Source organism: Paramisgurnus dabryanus, chromosome 5 (genome assembly GCF_030506205.2).
Source record: "Paramisgurnus dabryanus chromosome 5, PD_genome_1.1, whole genome shotgun sequence".
Taxonomy (NCBI): Eukaryota; Metazoa; Chordata; class Actinopteri; order Cypriniformes; family Cobitidae; genus Paramisgurnus; species Paramisgurnus dabryanus.
In genome coordinates, this window is record NC_133341.1 from 34407573 (window position 1) to 34430723 (window position 23151).

At 37.6% G+C, this 23151-nt stretch overlaps 1 protein-coding gene across 2 annotated transcripts in view; it reads left to right on the forward strand.

The window, feature by feature from the left end:
• LOC135732745 (netrin receptor UNC5C) overlaps positions 1-23151 on the forward strand; it is a 165595-nt gene that overhangs the window by 129468 nt on the left and 12976 nt on the right. For both annotated transcript variants that reach the window (XM_065251019.2, XM_065251020.2), the window contains 6 exons: positions 14466-14657; positions 20464-20820; positions 20913-21000; positions 21432-21600; positions 22582-22815; positions 22918-23064. In XM_065251019.2, coding sequence (XP_065107091.1) covers positions 14466-14657; positions 20464-20820; positions 20913-21000; positions 21432-21600; positions 22582-22815; positions 22918-23064 — 1187 coding nt within the window. The remainder of the gene's footprint in view (positions 1-14465; positions 14658-20463; positions 20821-20912; positions 21001-21431; positions 21601-22581; positions 22816-22917; positions 23065-23151) is intronic.

Below are 23151 nucleotides of genomic sequence, written 5' to 3' on the forward strand. Positions count from 1 at the left end.
GAAAATTAAGCTTTTTAGTCAGGGAATTTGGCTTGGGAACCCTGATACATGCATACAAACAATATACTGTACATATATTTATACTGATAGAAAAATGGTCAATAAATGGTCCCAGTACCCTGCAGAACCCTTTAAAAAGGTCCTAATATGCAATAACAGAGCATTCAGTTAAAAAATAATGTTTGTGTTTAATTTAAATGCGACTTTATTCATAACTGGTCCTACTTTTTGGCTTTGATGATTTTAAAAGCACAAAATTGCCTTTAAAGTCAACATGACATAAAAATGCATCCGCAGAATAAACTCTCTTCATAAATGTCTTACTGCACATCACAATATTTATATTTTTTATATTTGGGTGCTTTCATATTCTTCCATTAAAATATAACAACTCTCTCCGCCTGTGAAATGTATTTTTTTTACTGCTGATGTTACTTAGGTGAAGGAAATAAAATGAAGCATTAACAATAAAAAATAATAATAAAATGAAGCATTAACAATAAAAAAATAATAAAATTAAGCATTAACAATTAAATAATAATAATGATAAAATTAAGCATTAACAATTAAAAAATAATAATAATAAAATTAAGCATTAACAATAAAAAAATAATAATAATAAAATTAAGCATTAACAATTAAAAAATAAAACCATAGCCTACTTTATGATCCAATCAAATTCCTGTGAATTATATATGCACATTTATTGATCCAATCTAATCTTTCCCAAGATTATTTTCTGCTCAATATTCGGTTTACTCACATTGCATGTTAAATAGCGTTTCATGTAGTTATTAATCTGAACTGCTGGGCAGAGGATTATCCACAAGTACACATCTTTAAACATCTGACGATTATACGCCAATGTAGGCTGTGATGTCTTTCTCACGGCGTTTGCCCTTTAAGTGTCTTTACCACACAATATCTTAAATACTCCACATGTGAGCTTTAGGATATTGTGTGGCCTATTTAAACTGGATTAGGAGCTCATCAAAATTTGAATTATGAATATGAATCCCAGCAAACAGAGGCAAATATCAAACAACCCGATTCAGGCTTTCATTATAAATCAAGTGGGAAGTGCTGCATGCTGTTTTTATATAAAACAACCCATCATTCAGACATCAGTCGGTCTGCATCATAACTACTGTATGATGATAGATATATTTGACTAGATCTCTATTCCCGTCCTTTTATCTGTGTTGTTTTCTTTCTGGTCATTTTGATATGCTTACTTTTGAGAAAATAAAAAGGCACTTTCAATTCCCACAAATAGAGTCACGTCTTGTTTAGTAGCTGTCAGTTTGTGGTCTTGCGTGTGGTTTGTGTGTTTATCCTAAATTAGAAATGAACCACAATATAGAAAGTAATTAGGAGCATGACAATAAACAATAATAACAGTGTGTTCAAAATCATATATAACAATATGAGTTATGTGACCACAAATCAGCTAAAATATGTATTACACATTAAGTAAAGGATGATGTATGGCAACCGGTTGTTATCGCAGAAATAAGCCCCCACAGTGTCCTATATTCAGTCCTTCCAGAAAAACACAGGTTTTTTTGTGATTGTTGCGGGCAAAAGTCCTTGATCTTGCAGCACGTTTTCTTAAAAAATGTGATGGAAAATGCGGGATATTTATGCAATGAAATTGCGGGAACTTGCAAAAACTGTTTGCAGCTTTTGCAGCTTTTCATTGATGTTCACGTCACGTAATTACGGCGCTTCCTAACATTCCCATGTCAACGGGGACATGGCTGTGCATGTGTGAAGTAAATGCAAAAATTTTTAACTTTCTGCTAAGACATATATGGCTTTTGCTACGAAAATGCGGGTATTATGAAATCATGCAAGCCCTGCAAATTTTTCTTGCAGAAATCTGCAATTTATGTGGTGAAAGGGAGGCGTATTTAAAAATGTGGCATAAATATGTGGACTTATGGCTTATTGGCTGATTATGCATTAAATAATGGATGCATTTTCTGGAGGGACTATAGCTGTGTAATAAGCGGGATAATGTACAGGCAGTTAACTCTTTCCCCGCCATTGACGAGATATCTCGTCAATTAAGAAAAAACGCTTCCCCGCCAATGACGAGATTTTCCGTCTTTCCGCAATACCGCTATTATCCACCAGGTGGCGCCCTTCCGCAACTTTTTAAAACCGGAAGTATTGCCCTATGGCAAGCTGCTGCATGTTCCTGTCTGTTTTAAAGATCGCTCTGAATGAGATCTCTATGAAAAGTCCGTCACAAATATGGAATTATTTTTGCTTTTTGCTCAAAATATGGTGTTTTTGCAAAAACCTACCCATATTCAAAAGCTGATTGCAAAAGAACCACTAAAGGTATTATACAAATTCTCAGTGAAATGTATTAAACACCATTACATACTTTTTATCGTGTTTCATACCATGTAAAGGGAAACATGATAATATAAAAAGTAGCCTACTGTTCAGTAATGCAGAAAAGTGCAACACAACCATGTTAAAGCTATTAAAACGTTCAGATGCAAAAATGAACTAAATGTAAAATTAGATAAACTAGTTAATGATATTGCGTAAATGCGCTCGGTCTCTTCAAAGGTCATCGCGAATTATTTTGTTATAAGACTCGATTATCATACATCACGTCTCTTCTACTGTAAGTACACGGAAAAAATAAAACAAATGATGCGCGTTTGAGTCCGATTTTTATGAAGAATATGTGACTGTTTATGTAACTGGCAAAAGAAAACTTCGCCAACAAAATGTTTGCCAAAAAGCATGCATTTGTATGACATCAAAGTCTATCGCCTAAACATTGATAATCCATGTCATGTTACTTCAATATCATACAGTATACGCTAAGCATGAAGTCGAGCACACACATTGTCGTCAGTATGGCCTACATGAAACACGCCTGCCCTCTACAGGTTTTTATATTTCCTGCGTCCCCCACCGAACTCCCCTTCTGCGGGATCTCGCAGAATTTCGGAAGTCTCCGCGGCATTCTGCTCTCAGAGACGCGCATTTTTAAAGGCCACATCTGTAGGATGAAACGTTTTTTTTTGTTTGAAAGCAGAGGGTCTGTTCTTTCATTTGGTATATTGTATGTTTATTTATTTAAAGAAGAACATTTTCTGGAAGGCATTAAACTTTGGTGAAAATCATGAAAAACGCTGGCGCTGGCTGGCAACTTTTTTTTTAAAACGCTGGCGGTGAAAGAGTTAATAAACCTGACAAAACATGACAGAGCTACTCCTGTTTAAAGTTGACAGAGTCTGCAAAGTTAATTTTGAGAAAATCCACAAAAATACCACAAAACTACCGCATCCAGACCTTAAAATCACTGGTAAAACTATAGATTTTGCACACACAAAGTCAGAACAATATCAGTATATGTTCAACTTTTTTTCTTTTATTGTTTGATTGACATTGAGACAGACAGCTTTATAATCTACTGTAATGCAAGGATCTAATATAATATTACACAACAGATATTTCCCCAACAGTTAACCAAACACAACAGATTATATCTGCATGATATTTGTAAAAACAGATATTTTTAAAATTGTAATTTTCTGTAGATGTCTATATATCAGGGTCGCGCTCGTGTCTGTGTGCACGCTATTCAGATGTGTCAGTCAGCGTGAGTAGTCTTATCTCTCTTAATAACTTTTTTAACATTAATCAGGTTCCGAACTTTATCTCTCTTAATAACTTTTTTCACATTAAGCAAGTACTGCATTTTAATTCCTGCATGTTTTAAAACCGTAACCAAAATGTCAGACACGCGGTGGATGGACAACCATCCTTTGTGAATTAGTTAAGTATTTAGGACGGTACAACTCTCAGAAAAATTACACATAAAGATCATTTTAGATGTTCAATGACCATTTAAAGCATGCGAGAGCTTAATGTTTTTATTTAATAAAAACCTCCGACTCATTTAGATAGCACAGATCACATTTACTGTCTAAAGCTGCATCTCAATTTATCCAACTATGGGTTAGACCAAGGGTCAAACAGAAATTGTGCATTGCATCGCATATAAAATTAGTGCCGTTAAAATAAATTTGCGTTACATGTTATTAACTCTTTCCCCGCCAAGAGAAAACGCTTCCCTGCCAATGACGAGAATTTCCTGCTTTCCGCAATACCACTATTATCCACCAGGTGGTGCAGGTCCGCAACTTATACAACCCTGATTTAGCGCCTCACATGAAAGAGAAAGAACGCTGTGTATGTTTTAAAAATCGCTCTGCATCTTATCTCCTTTTTGCTAAAAATTGGGTGTTTTTGAAGAAACCCGCTCATGTTTGAGAGATTATAAAAAGGGAACTAATGAAAGTAGGATGAAAACAGGTAACTTAAAAGCAGAGGGTCTGTTATTTCATTTGATATAATGTTTGTTTATATATTTAAAGAAGAACATTTTCTGGAAGGCATTAAACTTTTGTGAAAATCATGAAAAATGCTGGCGCTGGCTGGCAAAAAATTTTTAAACCGCTGGTGGGGAAAGAGTTAACGTGGTAATTTTGACAGCCCTACATTATATATATGCTAAAATGTTGTACAACTGTCCTCCTTTTTACTTTACATTTCTCCATATTGTTCAGCACTTTTTGTATCGAAACGGCAGTAAATATCGCAAAATGTGCACATTGCAATATGCATATAGCAGCAGCCTACAGCAATAACCAGATGATTTTAATACTGGTAGTCAAAAGTTTTAGGTCAATGTAGTAAGCAGAGAGATTGTATGAAACATGTATGTTGGTTTATATATTTTCTGTGTTTAAACACATTTTATTCTTATTTAAATTGATTTTACAAAATGTATTACCAGAACCACATACTAGTAATTGATAAGCGCAATATATAGCAAGTTATCACACAATGCATTTGCTTTCAATACCGTGCGGGTCTAAAAGAAATTCTGGCCATGGATACGTGCTCAGATATTTCTTGCTTTATATAGATACAGAAGTTTAATAAACTTGAACTCACAAAATGTTCCCTGTTACCACCCAGCCCAGCAGTAAACTGCAATTTAGACACTTTATTTCTAATTCACTTAAGTAGCATTAGGATCCTTCAGTGATGTTAACTGAATGTGGGAATGACTACACAACCATGATACTGTGTGTGTGTGTGTGTGTTTGCAGGGAAAATGTTATCTCTGTACTCCTGAAGCTGTATTATTTATTAAACATTCCTTCTCTAATCGGGTTCCCCTCCTCTACGCCCGCCATCTCGCTCTCGTTGACTCCAGCTCGTGTTCAAAGAAAACGTTTAATCTTCCAGATACATTTTAATAGCTGCATTTAGTAGCTTGGCACTTTTATCATCAAAGCTTGTGTGAGGGTTTGTATTGGTGTTTCTTCAGGGAAATGATTTAAATGACTGGAGGCATGTGATGGTGTGGGTTAAAGAGGGACAGAATACTAAAGAGAGAGAGAGATTGCATAGATAACAACTCAGATTTGCTTCAGAGCGCTGTTCACATTAATGTCTCAGTATACAGAAGTAAACAGAAAATCTTGTGCTGTATACCTTTAGATTCAACAATGAAAGGGGAAGGCCATAAAGATGTTGAATGTTGTCTGAATTTGTACCAAACAAAATAACAACCTGCTTTCACAGTGGCCTGACTCACTTGGACACAATAGCGTTGGCTTAATCCAGTGGTACTCAAACTGGGAGGTGGCGCCCTGGGGTGCGAGATGGCACCAGGGAGGCATAGTTTTAAAAATATAATTTATTATAAATTGTGTGTAATTAAACCTCCGGCCAACAGCAACAGCACTATGTTGTATCATTTAATATATATATTTTTAAAGAGCACCTATTTCATTGCAAAGAAACAACGTTCATTTGTGTACTATTTGGTATAATACAATGTGTTTGTGTGGTTAAAAAAACACATTATTTTTCACATACCGTACATTTTGTAGTTTCAGATATCCCAGCCTTCCTCTTTTACAAAACTCATCGATCTTAAAAGCTCTGTGTCCTGATTTTCCAGCTAATCTGTACGTTGTGATTGGTCTAAATACCTCTGATGTCATGCTAACAGGAGTTAACTTACAGGCTGTGAGTCCAAGCGGGAGAAATTATGATAATGTCGGTCTTGTCTACATCCTACCCAGTCTCACGAGGTTTCGTGATATAGTCACATATTTTTTTTATTCTTTTTCAACCCAGTCTCACCCCATTTCGTCAATATTTGACGACACTTGACCATTCGTCATATGTTGACGTGAAGGGTATACCTTTCGCGTCATTTTTTGACGAACTGGGGACTTCAATACTATTACGTCCGTTGCATTCTCTTTCCTATTTTATTACCATTTGCGCGTCGGTTTAGGGTTAGATTTACATAATGACATCCCTAACCAAACCTAACTCTAACCCCAACGCCAGGTGACAACTGTTTCTAACCCCAACGCCAGGTGACAACTGTTTAATTTCGCGTACACTGTTTAATTTCGGGTACACTGTTTAATTTTGCGTAATCTAACCCTAAACCGACGCGCAAATGGTAATAAAATAGGAAAGAGAATGCAACGGACGTAATAGTATTGAAGTCCCCAGTTCGTCAAAAAATTACGCGAAAGGTATACCCTTCACGTCAACATATGACGAATGGTCAAGTGTCGTCAAATATTGACGAAATGGGGTGAGACTGTGTTATCTTTTTTCGTGATATTATCACAAATTTCCCCTTTTTTCGTGATCGTATAACGAATTCCTGTTTTCGTGGGATTATCACATATTGGTTACTCAACTGCTTTTTCCTATTTTTAAACCATTGTCGCTTCGGTTTAGGGTTAGATTTGGTGCTTGCATTAGAATGCCACTTTATACATTGTTTTTTTTTTTATATATGTCGCCTGGCATTAGGGTTAGAGTTGGGTTTGGATGTCATTTTATGTAAATCTAACCCTAAACCGAAGCGACAATGATAAGAAAATAGGACAAAACAGTTGAGTAACCAATACGTGATAATCACACGAAAACATGAATTCGTTATACAATCATGAAAAACGCGGAAATTCGTAAAAAATATAATGAAAAAGAATCAAAAAATTACGTGACGATATAACGAAATTTCGTGAGACTGGGCTGCTACATCACTAATCCCAGGAAGTAAACTGTTGCCTATAATCCGTTTGTTTGTTGTAGTCCAAGAAAAGAGATTTACATTGAAGACGATAACTCGCGTCATTGTTTACTTTGGGGTTTGTACCTTTTGCATATACTCTATCCAGTACCCAAACCACATGTGGTCATGACAAAACACACGACAAATGGAACGTGGAAATGCCGCAAAACAAAACGTGAAACAGGAAATGTTAATTTCAAAATGGACGTCAGAAATAAATTAGCACCGCAAGCTGCTTGCACGATGATCTGCTCGGATAAAAACCCTCAAAAAGGAAAACACAAAGAATATGGTGAAAGAATGAATCTACCTCAACCCATGCGTTGCTCTCATTGGCTGTAGCTCATCGCGACATGCGACATCACAGGATGTCGAGTCGGACGACAGCTCCAGATATTTATCATGCTAGATATTTGTCTGGCATCTGCGAGGCACCACCACCGAGTCTCTTTGATGCGTTGTTGACTAGTTCACACTTAAAGACTGGTAAGTACTGATCACAACATATTTTGGTCACAGCCCAACCTGTCGGCGAGCTCGATGACTTTCAAATCGGGCTGAACTTGGCATAACTAGAACGTACAACGAGACTTTTACAGTGACTGTGTGGTGTCATCTTAGTCTGATGGATGTTTAGGGAATCTGATCAGTAGAAGGTTCCTCCGACGGCAGACTCATGAGGAGGACGGGTTGCCAGACGATCAAACTTCTTTCCCCTCATTAACCCTCCTCAGCATCTGCACGCTGTCCTTTCACTTTAATCACTTCCTGCGTACAATCGATAGCGTTTATAAGTCAAGTGTGATGCTGCATAGAAACAAGATTCCTCCTACACACATGTGCACATATTTTAACACGCAAAACTCACAACATACAAACTCACACGTTACAACAAAATTATTCCTGTTTATTTCCTTAATACACATACATGATCACATTGTAAATGGTTAAATTAGAAAATGTGTATTTCTCTTCTTTCATGTAAATGTATTAACTTATCCATGTCATTTTTTATTGGTCAGTGACACTAAGGTCCAGTGGCCGTGGGTTATTAATGTTAATAATATGTCACACTTATCTAAATCACATACACACTCTCTGATGGTCACACACACACACACTAATCACTGATTAAAATCAAAACGAATGACAGTCATGTTTGGGCACGGAGCATAATTGAATAATATTCGTCATTACGACACAGCTGGGATCAATTTTGAACTCTAATTGTAAATTAATTATGGCTGTAAGCAGATCAATATTGCGGAGGAGAAATGAGAAAGAGCCGTAGAGGTCAGAAAGACGGAGAGAGAAAATATGACAAATGGTGAGATTTTGTGTGCACTTTGTTAACCGTGACCGTCTCCTGTGAACCGGATTTGCACGGCTTCTTTTAGATTCATGCTGAACCACAACTACTTCATATACAAACACACACACAAAGGGGAAAATGTGAAAAATGTTGTCGTCCTTCCCTCTCAAGGTTACTGTGTGGTCTCTCATTAGTGCTGCAATAGTGTAAAACTGAGCATTTCTTAACTATTATTCTTCTTGACGCGCATGCATCCAATGAAACCATCTGTAGCATCAGAAAAGAAAAAAGATGAAGAAAAAGAGAGATGCCACTGAAAACTGGAAACTTTACATTAACATTACATTATATGACATTTAGGAGGTGCTTTTACCAAGAGCGAATTACAAAAGTGAGGAAAAACAAAAGAACATCTCAGAGAAACTTGATCTCATTACCTAAGCCTAACTGTGCGTTCACACCAGATGTGAATGAAGCGAAAAAATAACACTAATCATGCGTAGTCACTTGAACATTTTGGGTAACTCACTTCATTCACGCAAAATTCAGATGCTAAAACTCTTGATTTGCTGGCTTTAGCTAGCTTTTAGTCTCAATATGTATTAGGGGTGACCCCGAATAGTCGAAGATTCGATGCATCGATAGGCGAAGCCTGATTCGACTACCAATCTCACAGTCGTATCGTTCCAGATGTGTTATGAAATGAGGATCATTCAATTTTGACCGTATATGGATGCACACATTATCTGATTTCACATATAACAGCTTTCTCACAATATATTAATATACTGCATATTATGATAATGCTGCAAATAATATGTGATGTAGCAGCTTTCAATAAATATTTTTAAAATGCGTTAATAAATCCAACAACCCCTGTGACCGGGCTTCACGTCCATTTTCTATGTTAATAAAGCCTTGCCTCTTTGTTTCTACATTTAAAAGACAAAGCTGGCAAATTATATGCCTTTCGTTCTTTTAATAATTTCTATATTTTATTTTATTTATAAATCACTTTGGGTTATCTGATTTAACTATTTGGCTTGTGTTTTGTTTCCGTGCACTTGAGGCATTTTGCATATTTGTTCTGCACTTTGTTACTTCTGACCTTATTTTTTTTTTATTGTATTTATTATAAACGTAAATTCTGATCTAATTTAAGTATGCAAATTTTGGATAGCTTTTCGTTGTATCGATGTTGCGCTATTAAACTACAAAACAGGTAAGCCGTTTTTTTTATTTCGGTGATGAAACGGAAACTAGTATCTGCACCGAACCTATTTCTGCCTGACACGAATGTCTTTCTTGTGATTTAATATTATGGTTGGTCGGTGTTCACTTTCAAATGATAGCAAAGAGATTCCTGAAATAAATAATATCATCCGGTCTTTCTGTATCTAAAGTTAATACAGAAATGATCAAAGTCAAAGCAAGCAAGCAGGTATTTCTGTGCTAAATAATAACGCATAGTGTCTTTAAAATCATTAATTTCAGTGTTTTTCTTGTTATAAATTAACGTTTAATGAATTGTATATAAATATTAGTTTTTATCATTTACAGTCCCAATCACAAATTATTTGTCATTTCTCATTTGTCAGTTTTTTTTGGTCATGACTGCTTTGACGCGCTATCTCCAAATTAAATAAAAACACTGAATTGTAGCCGCAGTTTCCAAGGCAGGATCACCTTTGTTATTTTTTTAGGTTTAGTTGTCAAAATGTATTTTTGTGTGATGTTCTGTAAATCGTGGCTTTAAAATGTTATGAGGAATAATTAAACAAATGTTGCCTTACATTTTACCTTAAAAAATATATATATAAATGCATCGTCAGTTTTGTCTTCGTTTATTACTTGAAAGACAGTTTTTGGTCACTTTATCAGACAGTTGTTTATGTGTGCTGCTTGTGAAAGAAAATAAAAGTTACCAATTTGTACCTGCACAAACATAGATGATTCGACTATCGGTCGACTATGGAAAGATTCGACAATTCTGATTCGAATATGTAAATCCTTAGTCGAGGACACCCCTAATATGTGTGTATATATATATATATATATATATATATATATATATATATATATATAGCTCTATACACCTCTGCGACAATGATTTTGTCCTCCATTTTTTGTATAACGTATTCGCTACATCATAATCATGTTACTACTAGAGCAAGCTCCTGAATGGTTAACACGGTGCGAATATCTACCAAAGTTCACATTTTTCGACTAGCGCTATGCACGCAAATCAAGCGTTCCGCGTGTGAAACACCCGAAATGCTCAATTTGTGACGCGTCATTTGTGCTGCTTCATTTGCGCGAATTGCGACGCAGGATGTCTATCGCGTCTTTGTATTTGCTTAACATTTAAATCACTAGCGCTTAACGCTTCATTCGCGTCTGGTGCGAACGCTCCATTTGTTTTCTTGGAGAGATCAGGCGTAGAAGGAAGAGCAAGACTGGAATAAAGAAACCAAAGTAAAGGTTTCACACTTCAAAGTTTCGGGAGTGACAACTGCATTTAAATGCAGGAGTGAATCCCCTAAATGTTCGTTTCATGTCTGTATGGAACAAGTGATGGTTGACACATAGTAAACCACACCAATGCTCTGCCGTCTTGCATGGTTAACATTCAGTGCTTCTGTCCAAAATAAAATTACAGCGTTATGTTTTGCAATTTTGATACACTTCAGTCCATCGTGGCATTGTGTGTTGTATGCATTTGTGAGGCTGCTTCACAGAGCACTGTCTTACATTGTTGCCATGTCCTCGCTTTTTGTGGGCTAACATACCATTGTGGCGCTTAATCATTTATGACTACCTCTGTGATTTTTTGCACATGCATAAAGACGACTTTTTCCCTTTCGTAGCATTTCGTTTTCCAGAAGAAAGACCTATCCATGATGCACATTTAAATAATTAATGAACAACTACACTAGTCAACATTTGAAGTGGATCAGAAAATTTTATCAAGACAAGAATCGGTATTGTTAAAAATTATAAGACAACTTTTATGAAGGGCTTTGATCCACTTCTAATGTTGACTAGTATAGTTAAATTACATTCGAAATTTTGTTTCAATGTGGAACTAAAGTGGATTGGGACTTCATGTTTATGGGGACTTTAAGGAACCACTTCAGAATAACCTAGCAACACCCTAGCAACCATATAGCATCACACTTAAAACCACCAACAACACATCAGCATCAGAGGTTTAAAATGACAGGCAGTATGCTGGTTTGTATAAAGCGTTGATATTTAATTACTAATAGCTGTTAAAATGTATACGTTTTTTTTTTACATCACTTTGGTGCTCTCTTTTGGTCAGGTGGACTGAGGCCAACCAATACAATTGAGTATGTAAAGCATTTTAATAAATATTTATGACTCTGAGTCTGGTCTTTATTAAAGGTGAAGTGAATCATTATTTTCATGTTGATTTTCCTGGATACTTTCCATTACTATTTTAGCAAACAGCTATGAGTAGATATGACCCAGGTCATTTTTGGTGATTTACCATATTATCCTATATAATGTACAGAACATATTGTAAAAAATATAACTTGATATCCTTTATACTTACTAGGGTCATCATGTCAAAGATTGAAATCAAAGTGAAATGAATACTTAAAATCAAACTTTGATGCTCATCATTCCATCATGAGACTTTAGTTCGTACAGAGGGTCACATGATGTGCTCTTAAAAAAAGCTTTAAGGTGTTATATAAATACATTTATACTAAATTGTGAATAAACAACATTGGCTCTACCAATGATTTTGGGGCAGGGCTTAACTAACCAATGGGAGATAAAGATAGTGTTGGTAAAAACTGGTATGAAAGCAGCAACTGTGTTATGTAAGCGTGATGCCTGATGTTTTGAAGCACGAGTGAAGTTTTAATTCAAGTAGCTTTGTCTTAATGAGTGATGTTCGCCTGTGTGTACATCCAGAAATGATGTATAAGCGGGGATTTAAGCACACATAAACATCAAGAGACTGTGATGAATTTAGTTGCTTCTTACTATGATGTACACGAGATGCGGTTTAATTTCGGCCCTGATCCCCTTTTAATCTGCACGTACACAAAAGCAAAACTCATATACACACATATAAATATATTTAGGAAGTGGCAGTAAAAGAGATCGGATGAAAGAGATCAGTATTGTTCTCCTGTAGTCGGATGAAGTATGAGGCCGATTTCCAGGAAGATGAGCAATATGGCCAGTAATAATTTATAGCCTCATTAAATTAAAAGCCAGCGTCTTATTATGAATTATCTTCCTCTCCCACTTTTCTCAATCTTTCTTTCATGATGTTTGCCGTCTTCCTGAAGTTGACTCTCTCTCTAGTTTCGCTCTCTTATTTGCTGATGATACAGAAGTTCAGATTGTAAGAGATGACATACTTTCTGTTTGGTGCTTACTGTGTTGTGGCCATTATGTGACAGTAAATGTTTCAGACAATATATGCTATATTGTTTTCACAGCATATTTCATGTGAAGGGTGTCCAGTTTGAAAATAAAATGCCTATTTGGTCTTTTTAAATTTAGATGTCTTCACTTTTGGTAAGAATATATATTCCAAACCAAAAATGATATAATTACTGAATGCTCTCGGCACATATTATACGTTTATCAAATATTTTCTCTTTAAATCCGCTTAATCCAAACCTTTCAGAATTACAGTTTTGTTGTCAGACTTTTAAAGCAAAGTCCTCTATGTGCACAGATAAACGTGAAACGGTGGATTGCATTCAAACCTGGACCCCTTGTGAGTACTTAGACCTCAATACAACCCAAATGTGTTAGCCACATACTAGAGATCTTCACGGGTCCACTTTAATTTAAATTTCTTCTTTTTGTATTTTACATTTTGAGTTATGTAATTTTCTATTAACATCTTTAGTGATTTTGCAACTCTTTTATTAAAAGCTTGCACGCACTTAGAGGGTTTTGCAGTGAAAGACTTTGTTAAATGAAATGACTAAAGTGACATTTGTGAAAATAAGGCATTATAATTACTGACTAATAAAAAAAAATTGCCATTAAAATGACTTAACCTAAACATAATGCTGGATTCACACCAAACGCGGTAGAGGTGGCAAAATTGGACGCTTGAACATTTAGAGTTTACGCGCGTGAAATTCTAGTCATTTGAGACATTCACGCGGAAATTCGCGTCATGGGAGGGGTTTCTTCGACTCCGCTCGCTTCCTGTATGTCACTACTAGAGCAAGCTCCTGATTGGTTAACACAGCGCAATTTTCCGCCAAAGTTCGGATTTTTTAACTCGCGCGTTTCCCGTAGCAACGCTCAATTTGCGTCATTCGCTCGAAGTAGACACGTGAATGAGGTGGATTCACGTCTACAGCATTGCGCTTAACGTCTCATTCACGCGACAAGACCTCCAGACGTGCAAAAATCTTTACATTGACTTAACATTAAAATCATCCGTGCCAGACGCTCTATTCGCGTTTGGTGTGAACGCAGCATAAGAGTATGATAAATAATGCTCATGATTAAAAAAAATGCTTATTTTAATGCTAAATCAGATGGTTTTAAACTCTTTATATACCAAATGCCAGTTGTCTGTGCACATCGAAAAATAAACAAAAATGGGTAATAAACAACAAAGTACATTGCACAGAATACTGTATATGATCTTTTGTTTCCAGAAATGCAATGGTTGTATTGTCTGTATTACATTTTGGGTAAAATCAACTTTTAATGAACAATAAGACCTTTATTTGTCTATTCAGATACTAGTCCAGTGTAAGGTCACGGGAAGTTAGGGTTAAGGCATGTCTCATGACGAAAGCATCTCATGCCAGTCCATCAGTGGGCATTAATAGATTTAATGAAATAAAAAAACATTAAACTGGGTGGCACTTACATGCAAAACAGGAATATAGTTTCACAGCTGCAACTTTGTAAGTTGTATTATTTAATATTTTTACTGCAGTAAGTCTCCATAACCATGCCTTTGTGTGTTTTTGTGTTGTGCAGCAGCGCCGGGTGGAGATGAGGTCGCGCTCTATGTGGGTATCATTATGGCGGTGGTCATGTGCCTGCTCGTCTCTGTCATCGTAGCCCTGCTCGTCTACCGGAAGACACATCGGCGCTTTCATTCTGACATCATCGACTCATCGGTGCTGAACGGCGGATTTCAGCCTGTTAACATCAAACAAGCACGCTCAGGTGAGACAATAAACCTTTATTGTGCTGATGCATTTGAGCTCAATGAACAGTGCGTTCAGTTAGCAATGCAAAAGTCATGGGTTTGATCCTTACTAATAAAAACGTGTAAATTGAATGCATGCCTCCTTTATGGTGCAAAATGGTTCTTCATACAGCACTTTTATTTTTAAGGCTGTGTGTGCAGGAATGATTTATATTCAAGACAGAGCCTGGAAGACAGTTTTCTGGTGTGAAATCGTGAGGTGTGTGTGAGAAAGTTAGGTGACATTTCATCTGAAGAGCATTAAAATACCTGCCACTCTCCAACCTCAGCAAGTTATCATTAATGAAGAACTGTCGCCCTGCTTACTGTCTCTCTCTCGTATTGTCTCTCGCTTTCTGCAATTTCCTCTCTCGTTTTCTCTGTTAATTAAACGTGAAGTGGGCCGCACGTGTAAATGGCACGCTGTCAGAGCTGCGGCGGGAATAAAGGACGTCAGTAAATGAGTTGATAAATACAGAGCGTGGGGATGTTTTGATGGGACAACAAGATGCTCTTCTTCTTCTCTTCTGCCAGGGGCTCTGCTGTGTTTTGCTTCAGTTCAGCAGATGTGATGCAATGCAGGCCGCACGCATACACGTTATGTACTCGACTCACCCATCACGCCGTGATGAATGACTTTAACGTGGTCATCAGTAATGTGAGCGTAGTGCTCACAGTGAGTAATGCTCACACCTGAGTAACCAGAGAGAGAGATTGTGTGTGTTCGCGTGCAATCCTCTGTTTTGTCACTGTTTGTAGCTGAATGTTAATGAGCAATCAGTATGGAGATTACAAGCCGCCGGCTATAAGAGTCCTTTACAAGCTCACAGACGCACACGCTGAATGAAAGGAGTGTGCTGCAATTTCAAAGTAACACGCATAACAGAAATACACATGAGGATTAGCACTCTCAAAAGTGAGCATTCCTAAACCCACACAACAGCGCAGTTCAGATTCGCTCCATTGTTTTTCCAAATATAACTGCCTATATACTCCTAAAAATTAAAGTTCCTCACAGTGATGCCATAGATGAACCATTTTGGCTCTCCAAAGAACCATTCAGTCAAATTTTCATAAAAGAACCATTTCAATCAGTCATACTTTTTTAAGGTAATTCGGTTATCTAGTTTTTGTTTTGTTTTGTTTTTTTTTATCAAAAAATAACCCATGTCTAGCCAAAATAAAAAAACTTGAATTTACATGTCGTATTGGCCAATATAAAGTAACCATGAAACAAAAGGGGCGATATTTTTATTTTCCCCGTGGTGATGTAAATCCGAGTGCATGGCTTCTGAAATGAATAAAGGTAGGGCTGGACTTGAATTCGTCCATCGAGAACTTTGGATCATTTGAAGTTGGGTCATGTTGCTATTTGCTAATCACTGCAATTTTTTCTGGACCCTGCACTTCTGCCATACCATATGACTGGAAAGAAAGAAAGATCCTTTCGAGGAGCTCACAAATAAGTCATTTGTAAAAAATACTACAATATTCCAAAACAAACAACAGTTTTTTGTTTCCAATTAATTGTGAATTTAACAGCAAACTGAACCTAAAAGCATAATGTTAAATTCACAACCTGATTGGTCAGATTTTTGCCTGGGTTGCTGGATGGGTCTATCGAAAAAAAAGGTCCAGATTCTATTGGGGTAGGGTTGTGTTTCTTTAGGTGATTTCAAATATCAACATTGGCTTTCAGAGATCATGCACCCTGCCTTTAAAGGAGACATATCATGCTAAATCCACTTTCTTGGCTCTTAAATGCATTTTGTTGTATATTTGTAGTGTTTAGAAGTACATAAAAGTGGAAATTAGTCTCTTCAGGTGCTTTGTTGATATCTTTATATTCTGTTTTGGTCATATTTTCCAACCGGTTCTGATTTTTCTTTTATCTATTACGTTTTTTTGAACAATTACGTCACAGTATTTGCAGTGGAACTGTCAAATAAGGACATCGAATCCCAGCCCAACACTACGAGCAATCCACCATTTTCAATTTCTCGCTGCGATATTGTAGTCCAATCTCAAGGATGCAGAAGTTACGAGAGAGTAAATCAAAATGTTCGGTTGTTGAACCTGTGCCTGGTTGAGTTTTATTTTTCACGGAAATGTCATTTTTTAGTGCGCAAAGCACTTCAAGGATAACTATTTCACCAACCTCCACTAGTATAAAGTAGGATTTGCCGATAGACTTCGTCTGATTGAGGGGTCAATTACTTCTATCTGTGGAGACGACGAGCAGAGCACTCCGGTAAGCTGTAAATAACTTTAAAGGGACACAAGGCAGCATTTTTATGTTAATAAATCATCTTCGTAAGTCGGTATATGGTTAAATGACTCATTACATGACGAATGAAGACTCTCTCGCCCGCCCCTACCGTCTGTAGGAAGAATACCCCACTTGCAAGTTCGCTGTATCCGACCCGGTGTCCTTCAGTCTCGTATAGTCTTAGATATAGAACGCATTTACTCCCAGACACTAGGGGGAGCTAGTAGAGAAATAATACTCAGACTTGCCTTGTGTGCCTTTAAAAACAGTAAAGTACACGGTGGTCATGGTTTAGCAGTGCTGTTTCTCAATCCGAAGGCTGCAGCCTGTGGATGTCGCATGTGGTCATCAACTCGGGATTAAGTTATAGCATATTACAACAACTTACAATTAACTAAGAGTAATAGTCAACTTTATAATTGTTAATATTCTGAAATAAGACAGCCGGCATTAACACACCATTGCGATACCCTCATATGAAGACGTTGTTCTGCAGGTTCGTCGTCTTCATTTTCATCTCGCTCCATTTCCGACTCTGGCGCGAACATATAAGGCTGGATGGACAAGTCTTCCGTTGTTGACATTTTGTGAATAACGAGTAAGTAAAAAGTTTCTGTGCCGCTAGATAATAGTATCTCTGCTATAAAACTACAAAAATGGCCGAATGGGGTGGAGTTTAACCGAGTGTCACCTCTGCAACCTGGAGAGGGGGCAGGGTATGACGTGCATTTAAAAAGACAGTACCAAAATGAGTTGCTCTCAGATGCACATCAGAAAAGGGGTAGAAAGGGGGCCTGTGGGGCTATAATACTGAGGAATTCAGACCCAAGCATTGCAGTTCCGCTTTATATAAACCACAAATAGATGATTTATATGTAAAAAGGACAGATTTAAAAGCATGATATGTCTGCTTTAAGTAAATATTATATTAATTTTATTGCATATTTAGCATAAGGGGTTGTGTACACCAAAACTTTTAAATGTGGCTGAAAACGCCTGGACAACGCTGAATGCCAGCTGTTTTTCAGCTGTGTGCCAGCTTTCTTCATCTAAGCGCTTTGGTAGCTCTGATAAGTTAGCTGTGAGACGGTTGGTTGCTGTGATACTTGTCCCGCCCCACCTCCACTGTGATTGGACGGCCGCGTGAGAACTGACATTGACGAGCGGAGCTTTTCATCCAAAGTTAAAAAATGTTTAATGCAGAGCTTCCATTGGAAATAATTGAAAACATGCGCCGGCCGTGGGCGTAAAAGTTTTGGTGTACACAACCCCTAATAGCATTTAATAAAATTTTTGCATGTTTAACTTCTAACTATTAAATGGATAGTTCACTTTAAAATGAAAAAAATGTTATCATTTACTCATCCTCATGTTGTTCTAAACCTGTATGAATTTTTTTTCCGATGAACACAAAAGAAGATATTTAGAGGAATGATGGTAAACACACAGCAGATAGTGATCATTGACTTCCATAGTAGGAATAAAAAAAATATGATGGAATTTAATGGGTACTGACAACTGTGTGCCCGCCATCATTTATCAAAATATTTTCTTCATCATTTATCACGGTACTTCCAAAATATTTTTCCTACTATTAAAGTTTAATGGTCACCATTAAATTCCATCATATTTTTTTATTCCTACTATGGAAGTCAATGGTCACTATCTGCAGTGTTTACCATCATTTCTCAAAATATCTTCTTTTGTGTTTATCAGAAAAAAAGAAATTCATACAGGTTTAGAACAACATGAGGATGAGGAAATGATGACAGAATTTTCATTTTAAAGTGAACTATCCCTTTTATTATATTAATTATAACTTCTAACTGTTAATAAATATGAGCTATTCATTTTTTGTTCATCCGCTTTAAAGTTTTTATCAATAGTATTTTGTTTACATCTGGTAATTTTCTTTTATTGGTAAATAAAACATATCAGTCTCTTTTGAGTTTTAAGTTTTCTGATAGGCTATATTATAATGTTTCGTAATGGTCACATCATGACATTCAGATTAAAAAAGTAAAATATATTTTGTTAGTAAGTGTTTTATTTTTTATATTAAAGTTATTTATTTACATTTTATTTAATTTACTTAATACACACTGTTTCAGCTCTTCTCATGTTAATCTTTAGTACCAATAGAGTAGTATTACATCCTTCATATCTCCGAGCAGTCTTTATTTTTATCAGATTTATAAGACAGATCAGCTCTAGTGATTGTTTCCAGAAAAGCACAAAATCTAAGAGGTGTACAGCGGGAGGAGTGAGTCGCAAGCAAGCAACACACAAAAAATATTATCCCACAATCACACTAGTGTTGTTTACATCAGTGGTTCTCAAACTGGGGTCCGGTGCCCCCAGGGGGGCCGCGAGATGGTGCCAGGGGGGCCCCAGTTTTATGACATTTTATAAAATACATTAATTTATCATGAATTTTGTGAAATTAATCCTAAAAAAAATAAGGCAGCACTACTTTGTACAATTTAATGTTTTGTTTAATTAAAATTTGAAATTTTAGAACCGTTTTTGTCATAAATTTTCTTTGGGGGGCCGCGAAGGAATGCACCGTACACAAAGGGGGCCGCACACTGAAAAAGTTTGAGAACCACTGGTTTACATTATATGCATTATATGCATTATAACACAGACATTTGATGCAGTTATACTTACCCCCTGTGACTCATGACCCGGTTGGGGCCACCCCTTTTTAACAAATTTTCCAATAAACAAACACAAACAATTCCACTGCTACCCCGGATAAACAAACTATATCCATTGTTTCCATTGTCAGGCTGGCTTACTGGGAAAGCTGAACAATGGTTTCTAGTCCTTACATCCAAAAACACTTCTTTTTTTGTGCCATTGTTGAGTCTTCATAAAACAGCATCGTTCTCGGTCTCACTCTGATTGACGTGTGGGTGTGCTTTTCCGGGGGAAGTACTCAGAAAAGGAATAACAAGTGCCCATGTTCGAAAAAAACTTTCCGAAACTTGTTGGAAAGAGTTTGGCCCAGAAATTCTTTTTCATCAACTCACAAACCCACTGCAATTTCCTCGCCAACCACCAGGGGTTCGCTCATTGTATGTATATACTGTACATACTGTTTGTGTAGAATTTTTATCTGAGAAAAACTTGAAAAGAGCTTGTAAAAACTTGTGAAATGTTTAAGAGAGTTAAAACAGTGGTGCACAAATAAAGATATAATACAGTAAATGCTCTTCCCACATTAACAAATTGTGTGATTTTGGAGGTTGCATCTCATCACTACCTGTTTTTATTTTATTTAGATGTCTTTGGTCCATGTTGCATTCACATTTCAGTTGAACCACACCAGAGTGCATTTGGTGGCATTCAATCTTAAATGAACAGTGTTTGTTTTAATTGAACCCTTGTTTTAATTTTACACTACAGATGAAACAGAAGGTTCTTTATTAATTCGTGAAGCACTTTTATTTTTAAGAATGTAGCTTGTTCACTTGTGTTTGAATTGCTGTTGAATTTTTCTCTTTGTATAGCTGATTTGTTGGCTGCAACTCCTGACCTGTCCACAGCGGCGGCGCTGTACCGCGGTCCAGTGTACGCTCTCCACGACATCTCCGACAAAATCCCCATGACCAGCTCACCGCTGCTGGAGCCGCTGCCTCTTCCCAACCTCAAGATCAAAGTGTACAACTCCTCCAGTGCTGTGACACCGCAGGAGGACATGACCTCTGACCTCTCTGACACCCTGTCCCCAAAAGCCACCCACTCGCTTTTGGACAGCGATCCCGTGACCCCACGTAACCAGACGCTGGCACGCGGACGAGACCCTATGTGCACCGCGGTAGGAGCGTTTAATTCATTGGGAGGACGTTTGATCGTACCCAACTCAGGTGAGAGTTTGATAAAATGCATTGTTGCATTGCTCTCTCTCTCTCTCTCTCTCTCTTTAAATCAGACTAATGCTTGCGTTACTTTGCTTTAGGTGTGAGTTTGTTAGTGCCGGCCGGAGCCATTCCTCACGGTCGCGTGTATGAGATGTTTGTGACGGTGCAAAGGGCAGAACACATGAGGTACACAAACACGAAATGATCAAATGACCTTCATGGGGGTTAACCTTTCATAGACATCAAACCCTGCCATGAATTTAATGATTTGTGCGACAGAAGCGAATGTTATTTTTAGGTGAACTAATTCATTTTCAGGATGCAATCTGTTCAGTTTTGTCCTACGCAGCTCAAATTATCCGCTGGTGTCCCACCAACTCTTTGCGATATGCTTGTAATTTGTCAATCTGTATTAATGTAATGACAGCATTCTTTCAAATGTGTCATCCAATACAGATCGTAATGCAAGCACTCAAGCCGCCCGCTGTTACTATGGTTACCTCAGGCAAATGTGGCGAGTGTCAATTTAGAAACAAAAAATGTGCACTGGAACCAACTTGTAAAGTAGTCCGTAACTACTTTTGTGCATATTAAAATCACCTCTCTCTCTCTTTCAGACCAGCGGTCAGCGATGGAGAGACGGTGCTCAGCGCTGTGGTCAGCTGCGGCCCGCCGGGCGCTCTGTTGACCCGTCCTGTCGTTCTGACCCTATACCACTGCGCGCACGCACCCTCCGACAACTGGCAAATCATTCTCAGGGGTCACACGCAGCACGACCAATGGGAGGTGAGGAATTTTAATGCAGCCAAATAGGACAACCCGGTGCCTGAATCAAACCATTACCGAGGAGGAATCAGGTCATAGAAACTCAGGAGATGAGCAGCTCCATTTCAATAAACTACTTATCCTGCGGACAGAATGAAACATGACTGGAAAATAAATGTAACTATCAGAGCAGGCAGACGGGGTAAATTGGCCTGCTGTGCATGGCAGGGTTCTACAAATAGACAACACAAAATTCAATTATTGGAAGTGTGGAGTGGGAAGTGGAATGGGGCGGATTTATCTAAAGGAATCTGTTGCCGTTATCTGTCCCGGGATTCCCTGAGACCCACGCATTCACCGAGCTTGTGTGACTGTGTGGGGATGAAATTGTCCGGCATTGTGAGCATCTGAAAAGGCCAATTTAAAGACATATATAGGTATGCTGTATAATACATTTTCCATCATTTAAAGGTACTGTGTGTAACATTGACTTCTAGCGGATGAACTTGGTACCGCAGTCTAAATTCAAAATATTAGAGTTGTTGTTTTCCTCCGCGCACTCTCGGGTTGCCAGACACACACAGGAGCACAACTGATGATGGAAAGCATATGCTTATGTTTACGTAACATTTTTGTTGTCTGCAAATTACAACCCCGCTCTATAGATTTGTATAACTCAATCTGCGACTTATTCCGGAGGTTGCATATATCTGAGGTTCCATTTATTGTCAATTGCTGTCTCATTTAAAGGGACAATAAGTAGAATTTACCTCCATCTAGTGGTGAAATTGTATTTTGCATTCAAACGAACAGTGCTCTCTAGCGCCTCGCTTTTCTGAATGCGTGTTGCAACTACGGTAGCCGTTATGTAATCACTGATCTCCTGTCCGTTTCAGCTAGTTCACGTGTTCTGAATGAAAATGCGTTGTGGAAACGCATTGGTAGGCTAGTGCTTTTTGTCCCTCATTGCTATTATAGATTATGTGTGTGTGTTGTGTTTAGGATGTGGTGATGGTTGGAGAAGAAAACTTCACATCATCCTGCTATGTACAGCTGGAAGAGGAGGCGTGTCACATCCTGACTGAAGCTTTAGGATCCTACTGTCTGATTGGCCAGAGCATCTGTCCGTCAGCGGCTAAACGAATCAAACTGGCAGTGTTTGGGCCTGTAGTCACAGCAGGTTTAGATTATCACATCAGGGTTTACTGCCTGGATGACACGCAGGATGCACTTAAGGTCGGTAAAAATCAATCATTTATTGAGTTAGAGCTTTGTTTGTATAAATGGTCTCGTGTAAATATACTGTACATTAAAGTGTATATGTGTGTGTGCATACAGGAGGTATTACAGATAGAGAAACAGATTGGTGGGAAACTGCTGGATGAACCAAAGACTCTGAACTTCACTTACAGTAACCACAACCTGAGACTTTCACTGCATGACATGCACACACAGTGGAAGAGTAAACTACTCACTAAATACCAGGTAAGAAAGACGAGAACAAGTGAATAAATATTGTGTGTGTGTGTGTGTGCGTGCGTGCGTGTGTGTGTGTGTGTGTCATACAGAAAC